The sequence below is a fragment of the Phalacrocorax aristotelis genome, chromosome 2 (genome assembly GCF_949628215.1).
Source record: "Phalacrocorax aristotelis chromosome 2, bGulAri2.1, whole genome shotgun sequence".
Classification (NCBI taxonomy): domain Eukaryota; kingdom Metazoa; phylum Chordata; class Aves; order Suliformes; family Phalacrocoracidae; genus Phalacrocorax; species Phalacrocorax aristotelis.
Window position 1 is genome coordinate 92,028,959 of NC_134277.1, and position 12,415 is coordinate 92,041,373.

Genomic DNA, 12,415 nt, shown 5'->3' on the forward strand with positions numbered 1-12,415 from the left:
CCAAACTCCTAGCTGACAGTCAACCTATTTTGTTTCCAAGTGCTATTCATTGTCCCCTCAGCAAGAGAAGAAAACCAAACACTTGCACTTCATGACATAATGAAGGTATTTCCAACTCTCTTGTTTCCTGAAATGCAGCAGGAGAAACCAGCTCCAGTAACCCCGCCATGACAGCAGCAGGGTATCCCACTGGAGAGAACAGCACTCCTAATGCCAATGAATCTGTGGTGGCTTGCCTTCGAACAAGTCCAGGTTAAACTCACTTTTATGTAAGTTTTGCAAATGATGTTCAGATTACAGCCAGGCTGAAGCAAAATATTTAAGGTACTTAACATTAAACAAAATCACTTTTTAGTACAGTAACTCTATACTTCTATTAGAAGAAAGAATAATACAATAAGAATTTGATAGCAATAAAGGAGACTATAAATCAAGAGAACAGAATTGAAACTCATCCCACAATGATTTAATTAACTCAGCGGTATTCTCCTAAAGCAAAAATGTTATTAAATTCCAACTAACCTCTCTGTTTAGGAGATGGAATAAAACTGTATCTGCAAGCTCTGGAGCAATGCATAAACATCCCATTACCACGCCAATGAACTTGTGAGTTCATTCTTCCCCTGTCTCCACACACAAACACTGCTTAAGTGAAGACAGACGTTTCAAACAGATTCCACTTCAATGTGGGCACAGTCCACTGTCCAGGTAATTAGAGCAAGCCCAAAGAAGCCTTTTTCCTGCTGTGAATGAACAGCATTACTGCTGATACTGAAGCAACCATTGCCCTGATGGTGTGGAAAAGAACAAACTAAACGTTGGCTTTGCCTTCCATCCCTAGAAATAGGTGCCAGCAAGCAAGCAAAAAAATTGGGCATCTTCCCAGTCCTGCACTGCATATGTCCACAGCACCCACCGGGTGATCAACCTGCAGCTCAGCCGTAGGTGCCAGCGCAGCTCTGTAAGGGCTGCCTCAGATCACCTCAGAAAGGACCTTGTGGTCAACTCACCTACCGATTGCTGGCAACAATGCGGTGCCGCAAGGTCATGCAGGATACATAGAAGAGGCTCTCACCTAGGAGTTGGTGCTTTCTTGCATCTGTCCTACTGGGTAGCAGAGGTCCAAAAAGGTTTCTATCCAAAATGTCTAAAGTTGACCTGAACTCACACCTCGAGTCCAGACAACAAGGAGAGCTGAGGCTCAGCATAGCTATTCCCTCAATATCGAGCGACTCCTTAAAGGCTATCAGTATAGCGTTATGATATCCGTCATTCTTCTCAACCATTCACTTACAGTATAATTACAACCACCCAATATAGTTCTGGATATTTTTTTTTTTAATTCCCTACTGCACTGAGGTTTACACCCAAACCCACTCCCTGCCTGCCTCACTAGGCACAGAATCAGAATTTCTTTCATGTCATGTTTTCCCACTTTTCCCCACACTCTCAGCCTGATACCTTCTCAATTCTGTCAATTCCTGATCAAAGCATAGAACAGCTAAGTTATATTCTCACTGTGCCATTAATAAAATATAGTAAGAGTAATGTTGCGCAACAAAAACGTGCAAGGGCATGCACACACAAAAATCTAGTGTGAATACGCTTATGCACAGCTACTGCAGCATATACCATGGACTGCTCAGAATTTATACAAGGCAGTCCTACAGGTTAACTGCAATGGCATTACTACTGTAAAACAGCTTTTTAAGACAACTACAAGCATTACTGTATGGCTGAACACCCGGTGGGGCTACCAATACATGTACAGCAGGGCAGGTTTGGGTTGGCCTGGTCCCGTCCTGTGTAACATGCCAGACCACCCTCAGCTGGGCAACGCATCCCCCGGCGCGCTGCCGCTGGTCCTGACCACGCAAGCCCTCCTCCTAGCATGTTCCTGCTGCTGGAGCAGCGCTTATGGGTAGGGAGCCAAAACGCTCCTGGGAGCGGGGCCAGGTTTGTGTCATTAAAAACAAAAAATCCCAACAAATAACGTACTTTTGGGTTTGAGCGTGAGATGCCCTTAATATTTTCAGTAATTCAAGTTGGGACTTAACTACTGTTCTGGCACCTTCCAAAAGCAAGAACAAAGAGACTAATTTCTTTCTATCACCATGCTTCTTGCTGTAACAGGCGTGAGGAAGGAGAAACACCAGCTTTGACTCTGTGCTGACCCCAGTCCTCAGCAGACTGGGCACAGGGCCTCCAGCTGAAGAGCCTGGAGACCCACTGACCACCCAGCACTAACAGCGCTGAGGGCTGCCTGTCTTTAGCTTAGTCCTGCAGACTCGTTAGTCTTCAGTTATTTGTTACTCTTCTTCAGTAACAAGCAAATGAGACTTTCAAAACCATGTGAGCTCCTCCCCCAACTCAGTTTCTTCAGCAGTAACGGGACATGTTCGCATGGGACAGGGGACAAGATGATAAGTAATGCAACGTCTTTCCTACACTGTCCATCAAATTTAGCTCATTTAGTTCAGGAAAGTGTTATTTCTCCAAATGAGAGAGAGGCAGCCAGGGGGAGTGCAAAGCCTGCTTGCATACAGTTAGGTCACCGCCCCGCAGCACAGGCCCGATCTTTCCCAACTCTTTCCAAACACAATCGCAACTTTCTTAAAAAAAGGCATGCAAGTTAAACATGCCACAGAGCAACCTACATATGATTTATCTGTTTAGCTTCAAAGAAAGATTTGAGAGAAACAACATGATTTATCATCGCAGATACCCATGAAAACCCCTGTTTTAAAGTGGGGCCAAAGGGAGTGCCTGGACCTAAGGAATTGTCCAGATTAATCCGGCTACAGGATTTGGCCTGTTTAGAGAAAGTAAAGTCCTTGTTGACTCAACCTGATGTCAGTATTTATTTCCAAAATGTCTTGTCGCTGAAGATTATTTAACTGCAGGATTAAGTACAAAATATGCTGTCACACATGCAAAATCTGACTTAGCACATAAAGTTTTCATTATACAGAAGCTTGTATTTTTATATAGCTTCTCTGTATAAAATGAACACCCTTATCTTCAAAAGGGCCAATATAAAAGTTTTACATGAAGAAAAATAAAAAAATGTACATAATAACATGTAATTAAAACAATTAAAACTAAGAAGTCTGTTTACAGGACTTCCCTTGAAGGGTAACTAAATCTGGAAAAAAACAATGGCATTAATTCATACCCATTTGTGAATTTAATTTGCCAGAAAAGAGTAAATAATTTTGGTACATCAAACTGCTATTTGGAAGTTTGCCTGGGCTGTATAGAGGGGGGGATGTGAAAAATTTGCCCTATTTTTACAGTTGAAAGCTTCATTGACTCACACAAGATACTTTAGCCTAATATCCTGTGGCATCGCAGTGACCTACATGTAATTATTGCATGCTTTTTCCAAAATATTTGTATACAACCAGAAATTATAACCTAAGTTACCAACCAGTTCTTAGTTTATACCAGCAACACAAAGATGGACTTCAATTAGCGGTAACCTAGCTGTCCGATGTTTTTAGCAATCTTTTGCACAAATGTCTGGTCTTGGTTTGGTATAATTTTCTGGTTTTCATTTTTCTTAGACAAACATATTTATCCTGTTAAGTAAATGATGTTTTAAAAACTTTCAGCTGTCCCTTCTTCCAGCCCGCAATCAATGTCCCCCTCAGACATAGGGTGATCTCGTGTTTGTAGGTGTGTGTGCTTTTTATGAACAAAGATGTGGGGAAAAAAGGGGGGGGGGGCATATCAAATGGTCTTGCAATGCCTCATGGTGTCACCCAGAAAATCTCTTCCCTGCTCCCACCTTTACCAACCCCTTCCAGCACAGAAAGTGGGAGCGCTTACATGCTCAAAGAGGTGTGCTGAAGTTTCTTCCAGCTCATGATTGGGGTCTGTGGTAAGAGGCAGGCGGGTGGTAGAGGACAGAGGGGTACACGATGAAGGAGGAAACACTTGGGCATGCACTGATCAGGTAGCTCCTCTCCAGTCAGCCTCCTCCTGCCCAAACTGACAGACGACACTGCTCTTGACTCAAGAACTTAAGAGCTTTTTGGCAGCTACCACTTGTGTTTGGAGAAGGTATGACCCTTCAAGACATCTGTGGTGTCTCACTCACCACACCAGTAGCTGAAGTAGCTACTGACTCAAAGGCACGGCCAGTTGGTACTTTTCGCCCAGGTACTCACCAGCTGCTTGACGATATTACTGAAACTTCAGTGATGCCAATTTTTACAGAACCACGTGCCGTTCACTGTCAACACTATCTAACATTTCTCGCCATATAACTTAGCTCAGAGTGAGCTGTTTCCACCTGTGGAAGTGTAATAAAGGATCATAGCGCTGAACTCCCAAGGAGCATATATCAGTTTCATTACAAGTCGTTTCTTAACCTCTACCACCAGATGTGTTTGGTCACACAACCGTACTAGCCCAGACCCTGCCACTGTGGAGGTTACTCCGTGCAGCATAGCCTTTAAGTATGAACCTTTAGGTTACATTTCATTTCTCTTTTAAGTCTTTTACTACATGTGTCAGTTATTCAACCTGCCTATGCGCTTAAAAAAAATTAAATACAAATTTTCATTTCATCATTTTTTCTAAAACCAGAGAAAATTATCCAGAGTAAAATAAAAAAGCCCCTGAAATCTGCAACAATTTCAATAAGCCTAACATGCCCATTTCACCTCCCAGATTGATATATTGATGCTCCCATTAAATGACTACCCCATTTGCCGACACGTTTTTAGTTTTGTGCTAGTACAGAAGACCTGTTATTTCCCACTGTTCGCTGTCTTCTGGGGAGCAGCTGTGGTATGCTCCTGCAGCCATCAGCTTTAAAGGCAGTATTCAGTGCCTGATTGGCAGCAAAGCTAGAGGTGGCATACTGCTTCCTGCTGTGGTAAAATCGGTACCATTACCCAACAAATCTCAGAAAATATATTTAAAAAAAATAAATTATTCCTAATATGTGCACTTTTGAGTAAGATAATCTTTCATCATCATGAGAAAACAACAAAAAAAATCTACTGCAAAAATGTATGAAAGGTTTATTACAGCTATTTTTCATTGCTGTACTGCTTGTACCTTTCTTTGCTGAGCCAAGAAAGAACATGAAACAAATAAGGAAAAGGATAAGAAGCATCTTCACAAGAAAAGTTTGTCTGAAGCTCCAGCTACATTAGTAATATTTTGCATACAAGAAAAGACAACATCAATTTTTTCAGCTGCAAATATAATTCAATATAATTCTTTATGACCTGAAAGCTCTTTTACTCACTCTTTTACCCACACATGCATCCTTTTCTGTAAGGAGCAATTATATACTGCGAAAAAAGCTTTAATTTAGTAAACCTTGAACACAGCTGGCATTTCTTTATGCCCAAGGCTTGGCAGTATGACATGAGATTCTTCTGTGTTTAACATGACCAGATCTTTAAATTAGTCTTCCATAACCATTACTAGGTTTTATCATTGCAGAGTTCTACTTTAAAATTCTTAGAAAATAAGACTGAGTTGTTCTATGAGGAACAATACTAACAACACTTCGTTTCTTATGAAGTCGTATCAGACATCCCGGCTTCCCAGTGACCCTGCACTGCTTCACACAGTCAGCAAAAAATATCCACTCCTTTCTGAAATCCCCTAAGACTACATTAACCTGGGTCCCTCTCAAGTCCCCTAGATACGAGCTGACCAAAAGGCAACATTTTGTCCATGCCGTGCACGTGCCGTGATGCCCCGTGTGATCAGAGCAGCAGCACTACTGGCTGGGACTGCTATTTGCCTGTTTACCCGTAAATGCTCGAGAGGCACGAAGGGAATTACTTTTCCCTAACACTTCATATACCCCATGTAATCAGAATGGCTCATTCTAATCTCCAATTTTAATCCTTGTTTATAATCTGCAAGCAGAGAACCTGAAATTAAGCATCATTATGTTTAACCTTGGCTTGCATTTAAACTTATTTATATTTTTCTTAAAACACAGCTCATTTTCACTAACTGCCAGCCATTAAAATGTGCTGTTGCAGTCCTTTAACTAAGCTCATCATTCATTTTGGTAAGCAGTAGTTTATATTGTATCTATGGACATTTATCTAAGCAAGAGCTTGTCCTAAAATAATTCACTACAATTCCTAAACTTTACATTTTTTTTAAATGGGATGAAGTTGGAAAGATATTTCTTGTTACTCATGATGTTTAGCAGAATCCACTGAAGGGAACTAGAACTGGATTAAACACAACCAACATCCCATGAGGCAGCTGAATAGAGATTATTTTGTTATCCAACAACACTCCACCTTTAAAACTGAGGTATTAAAGTTTTCTTCCTTCATGAAGAAACTGAGCCTACTCCTTTTTTTCTTACTTTTGTCCATCAACACTTTAAAACTAGAGGGTTTTTTCAGTTCTGTTCCTCTATTCCTTCATTAAAGAGAGGAAAATAGTTCATTATGAGAGGAAAGAACACTTCCCAATCCTTCCCTCACCCTGAGCCAATGTTTCTCGTCTGCCTCCAATCAGTCGATAAACTGAAATGAACAATGTATCTGCATCTACAGAAGAAACCACATTTATCCAAAAATCAAAGTAAAATTTAAAGGGGAAAAAAAAACAATCTACTTTTATTCTGTCTGTATAGCCATCATCTTACATACATTAATAGATTGTTTGCTTTTATATTTAAAGTATAGTTAACTATACTTTAATAGTATATATGAACTTAAATAGTTTATATTTAACTAGTGCTGTTAAAGCATAGTTTCTAAATTCCATCAAAACTGACACACAGATCATTTAGGCTGTACAGAGTGATCTTCTTGGTGGCTTGGTTAATTTTAGTAAAACAAAGCTAAAAGGCAAAGAATCCCTGAAACTGGGGAACATTTGGAAAGGTAGACACAGGTTCATCAGCAACTTCAGTTTGTCTCAGAAAGGCAGCTATGCTGCTCTCCTGTTGGCAAGCTCCAGGAGGCAGAATTGCCCCTTGTTTTTTTCTCCCTGGAGTCAGTACTGCCTTGGCAAACAGCCTCTCTGCTTAGCCAGTAACCTGGCCACTGATGAGGTCCTGGTAAATTCCCAACTGGATGACTCAATTTTGCCCTAGAGCATTATTTGATTACCTGTGTGCCTTGTGTGTGTAAGAAACACAGTAAAACCAATGAAGATGCACTGTGTCTTTCAAGAAAGCAGACCACTGTTTACGGTAATATAAGCAATACAGAAGATGCAACGGTGTACATTAGCGTCCACTGCTTGTAGCTGAACTGTCCGCCCAAACCCTTTATCAGTCACAGCAGATATAGAAGCTACTTACAAACTAAATTGGCAGTGATACAGAATGTCACCATATTTTTAGGTACTCAAGCACACAACTGTTCTAAGCCAATAGGTAGTAAGAGCAGCCCATCTTTTCATCCCCATGCAAGTCCGCACAGTTTACAAAACAAAGGCTTTTGAGCTCAGTTTTTGCCTTTAAACATGCTCAAGGACTGACAGAGAGCAAGATGGTTGTTTCTCAGAGAATGGAGTGAGACAGAGAAGAAAAGCTATTTGCAGTGTCACTGAGGTTATTGTTCCGGACCACGTGAGAGCTCGGTTTGTGCCATCTTCACTGCCAAGAACCCAGAGAGCCGCTTAACCAGCTTTCCATGGGACAGTTCTCCCCTTAAGTCCCATTACAAGGAGCTGTGCTCCAAGAACGTAATTTTGCCTTTTGAGCAGCTTTATGAAAAACAGCAAAATAAAGCAGCAGCATGTCCTTAAAGAGAACAGACAACTGTTTGGTGTCTTTGTGGCACCTAGAATATGCAGTATAACATGCACAGATCCTCCTTCAACTCTAAGCTAATTAACACGACTTCTGAATTAGCAAGCCATTTCCCTGGATAACAAAATCCCAAAAGATATTAGGAATTACTGCTTCATTCACAACATGCATGTAGCTGAGAGACTTGCTTCATTTTTACACTTCATTCTTACAGACCTTTTTTTAAAAGGTCTGAAGCCTGTTTGAAGATACTCTCTCAGACATTGCTGCCCTACTCACAGACAAAGCCTACAAGTGTTTCTACTTATCTTGAAATTTTCTTTCTGCCTTCAAATGAAATGGTCCACTGCTGGTTTGAACGCGAATGAATGCCCCAAAGCTTCATCCCATACTCACATGCTTACTAGCAGGTTGACTCTGAGGTAAAGATCCAGGGGCCAGCACTGGAGAACTTGCGGGGCTACAAAGTTCTGGGAAGGGATTTGGGATGGCCGGCAAAGACGATGTTCTGAATTGCTGTTCTTCTTCTTGAAGACGCCTATAAACACAGAAGCGCTAAGCATTAAGAGGAGCAAACTGACATCACTAGACCTGGATCTCCTGTCCCACCATTTATGATAATAATACTAGAGAAAGGGAGTCAAACCCACTCTTTTTCTAAACAGCTAACTATACAATTACAGCAACTGCAAGCACAAAGTAGGCAATCGCATGTGAAAAATGACCACTCGGGGACCTATGCTTTTTTTGTTACATATAACTTGATTACTTGGGTGAGTAACTGAGGTAACTGTGCACATAAAATAAACTGAAATATCCATCTGCACTTGCTGTTCTAAACACTAGCTTACAAGCTTAAGCTCTGTGTGCCAGAAAGTCAGTTAAGCTCTTCCAAACCAGCATGAAAGAGGAGAATAGAACTGCAGTTGCTTGGAGCCAAATTCCACATGGATCTGCAAATGAAGGTGTACCCCTGTAAAGTCTCTAAGCTGAGACTGAAACCAATGTTGTCACCTCATTAAAATATCATATTCCATCTCCAAGCAACTTGGCATTTCCTGGAGAAATGGAAATGCAAAGACTCAGCTTGAGCAATAAACTGCAATTACACCCTCCCACCTTATGCTGGTTGTACGGTTTGCAACTCCTGAGATAACACCTCACGAGTCTATGTAGGACCAATAGAGTTTCAGGTTCCAGTTTATAATACACATTTACTGCCCACCCCAAAAAAATGAAAACTAAAGCCTACCAGTTGTCACAGAAAAGCTTGAAAAGATGCAAGACCTATTCAGGATGACACAGATTGCTTTAGGTTTCCCTACTGCTGGGTCATCACCACTGAAGATGTACTACGGGACTCTGCAGCAGGCTGGCCTGCAACGCCTTTGCAGAAGGCACCATCTAGTGGTAATCCTGGAAGTTTCCAGAGAAGGTCAACTAACTCCCGGATTTGAAATGCAAATCATTAAGAACTCAATTTGCTCTCAGTTCTTCCCGTGCCTTAAGAAGGATCTGTGTGCTGAACAGAGCTGTCTGGGAGACAACTGCTGGGCCTGCCTCTGGCAGCATGTACCACTCTGGGCACACTCGCTGTCTCTGCCTGTACCAGAACCTGGGGGCTGATAAAATAACTAGTGGGAAATCTGCTCCGCAGGTAACTCTATACTGCAATTTAGTTGCCTTGGTGTTCCACGAATAAGCCTTACGGATTTGGGTTTTTGCTATAACTAGCAGGTTCCAACCATAACTATGAGCCACGCAAACGACTGCTTGACCTGCTTGATTTTGTTTTTGTGCTACCCATGTGTGCACTTCCCTAGAGCCCAGGGTAAAGGATGGTTTAAGATTTCTTCAGACCAGTAGACTTGTCATATCAGCAGCTGCGTAATAGTGCTCTGTATTGCACGTTTTTGGCTGACCTCCATTTAAGAAGCAGAACTACAGGCTCAACACCATTAGAAAGGTGTAGTTTTCTTAAAATGAGAATTCCCTACACTGCGCACTGCTTTGCCTGTACTGCTGCAGTACATCATTCACTTCATGACAGATACACACATAAAACTCTGCTCTTAAGAGAATTACCACAGTCAACCATACTGTTCTGGCTGCAAAAAAGATGTAGCCATCCCCCTCTATGGGAAAGGGGTCTAGATAACCCTGAATAAAAGTTTCGCCATTGTTTTCTTTAATGATAAACACACGATGTTCTTGTGCGTATGGAAGTACAGAGTTCAGAAAGGCAGAACGTTCTCAAAAAAGAGTTGCTAAGTTTTGAAATGCCAAAAATAGTTTAAATGAAGTGTTTTGATTGAGATATTTACAAAACTTTGACTGTTATAGTACTCTAGAGACTGCATTTTCTAGTACAGCCCTATTCAAGGTTAAATATGAAATACTTGTAAAACTGATTGCATCATTAGCTGACTTGGTTGTATTGCAGTTATTGCATACCACCCATTCATACAGAAAAGCTGCCTGTCTCAAAAATACCATTCCTACAGTAAATACCTCAGCATAAAGAATTAGGAGCAATCCTTTCCACGTTTGGGATTTTTCTTTTTGTACTTCTCACTTCTTTTGGAGAAAACATTGTTAACTAGAAGGAAAGGAAAACTCCAAATCTCCCTGGTGCAGGCAATTTACTTACTCATGTTGACAGGAGCTCCTTTCCTCCTGCTGCCTAGAAAGATTTTTAAGAACCTCAGCGTCACCTATAAACTCTCCCATCACCACCAAGAGTAATCCACCTGAAGCTGGAATTCAAGCCCCCACCCTGACAACAGGGAGACAACTTACACTTCTTTTTTTGAAATCACTCACATAATGCACTCAAGTGAAAGAGCTAAAGTGCTCTAGGAAGAACAGTTAAATAACTATGACATGCTCCTTCTTTGTTTGTTTGTCTTGGACCATTCAGGAAACCTCCACAGAGATATATTTTTTTTTTTTTATATCAAAACTAGCTGAATGCACCCTCATCTATCTACATTATCACCTATGTTTTATAAAACCAAGAAGCTGTCAGTAGGCACCATACCCGAGAGAACAGTTTTTAACAGTTTGGAAATAAATCCAAACACGGACATCACTTCTGCAAACTGGTACCAATGATATGTTTCTACACATGTCTGCTGCTACAGGTACATCAAATACTGATTTTAAGAAGGGCAAAAATGTGACATTTTTGCATTTTGCAAAATACAGAGAAAATTTATGTACTTCACCTACCTGGTACATCTTTTTCCCTATGCAGAAGTCCAGTCTAACACTACTGGGCTCCTACCGAAGTTGATCTCCTATTTTAAAATGTAGTTGTTTTGAAGCTAGTTCAAGACAACATTAACAAAATGGAGGCAAGTCCCTTGTTCCTACCTGACTGCCATAATGCGCACTGGCTGAGACCGCTGCACCTTCTGCCTTGGAGACATAGGCTGCAGTGCACCAGATCCTGAGGTCGGCAACTGACTGCGATTGAGCTGACCATTTTGAAGGAGCGGAGTAGTTTCCGACTGCATGCTGCATGTAGAGTATAAACTTTCAAATGAGGAATTCATGTCATTTACCAAAGCTTCTAGGTCCACGTCGTCATCTGAAAGAAAATACAAAAGGAGCATAACGCATCTGGAAAGCCCAGAAAAAAAGAAGTCTGGAAAAACCAAAGACTAAGTTTCAGTAAAGTTATCACATAATTTTATAGTTATATTTTTACAGTGCAAATTTTTATTGCAGAAAATATGTATTTATTCTAGAGCAGAAAAATACAGCTAGTAACAGCCATTTCGTCTTCCTCAGTGAAAAGCTACTGACGCAGAATTAGATATTTCTACTATAGTATTTACTATATATGTATACACACGTGCACAACGAAAATTTGTTGGGATTTTTAATATGCCAATGCTAATGTGAAGCACCGCTTCACTTACTCCAACTCATACACATTTCAAAAGTATATCACTTGCAAATACCTCAGTTCAGCTTGTCAATGTATCAAGTTCAAATTGTCAAACAGTATAATAAACACTTTGCAAGATCCAATAATTCGGGAGAAAAAAAACAAAGACAGTGCTGCAGAAGTTAATGGGTAGAAGACACAATCCTCTGCTGTATATGTCAGAAAGCGATCATTATAATTCATTAAAAATCCCATCTGCCTATTTTTGTGATACAGTATTTTGAAGGGCAGCACAAGCTTTTAACTGTCACTCCAAGGACTTTATAAAAATATCTGTATCCCTGCTGATAAGAGAGACCCCTGCCTTAAAGATCTCAAAGTAAATCAACCAGGGATGTGGTCTGGGTGACTGGAAGAACCATCAGTCCCTAAAAAGTGCACCCCAGTACACCTCACAGTAAATAAGTAACTTACGCTCAATCGTTCCTCCTTAACAATCATAATTACTCTGCAAGACAACAAAACTCTGTAAGCCCTTTGCACTAACCACTCTCTGAACTCGTATTTCAGAGTATTGTAATTACTCCCTAGCCACAAATTACGTCACTCCCTATCAGGAGTTCAGCGGGCTGACGAACACACACATCGATATCTGCTTCTGGTTACTGCACAGCCACTGCCTGAACAGCTACTTCAGACCAAACACAACTTTGTGCATCCAAAAATGTGCCCTTATTTTCCAGCTGTATCCACTGGCCTGGTAA

The 12,415-nt window shown here is 40.9% G+C and overlaps 1 protein-coding gene across 5 annotated transcripts in view; it reads right to left on the minus strand.

The window, feature by feature from the left end:
- Positions 1–12,415, minus strand: part of GRB10 (growth factor receptor bound protein 10) — a 145,446-nt gene that overhangs the window by 46,751 nt on the left and 86,280 nt on the right. For all 5 annotated transcript variants that reach the window (XR_012659104.1, XM_075084370.1, XM_075084368.1 and 2 more), the window contains 2 exons: positions 11,132–11,348; positions 8,153–8,294 (listed from right to left, as the gene is read on the minus strand). Coding sequence is in view for 4 of the 5 variants with exons in the window: in XM_075084370.1 (XP_074940471.1) it covers positions 8,153–8,294; positions 11,132–11,348 (359 nt within the window). In the remaining variant the exon portion in view is untranslated. The remainder of the gene's footprint in view (positions 1–8,152; positions 8,295–11,131; positions 11,349–12,415) is intronic.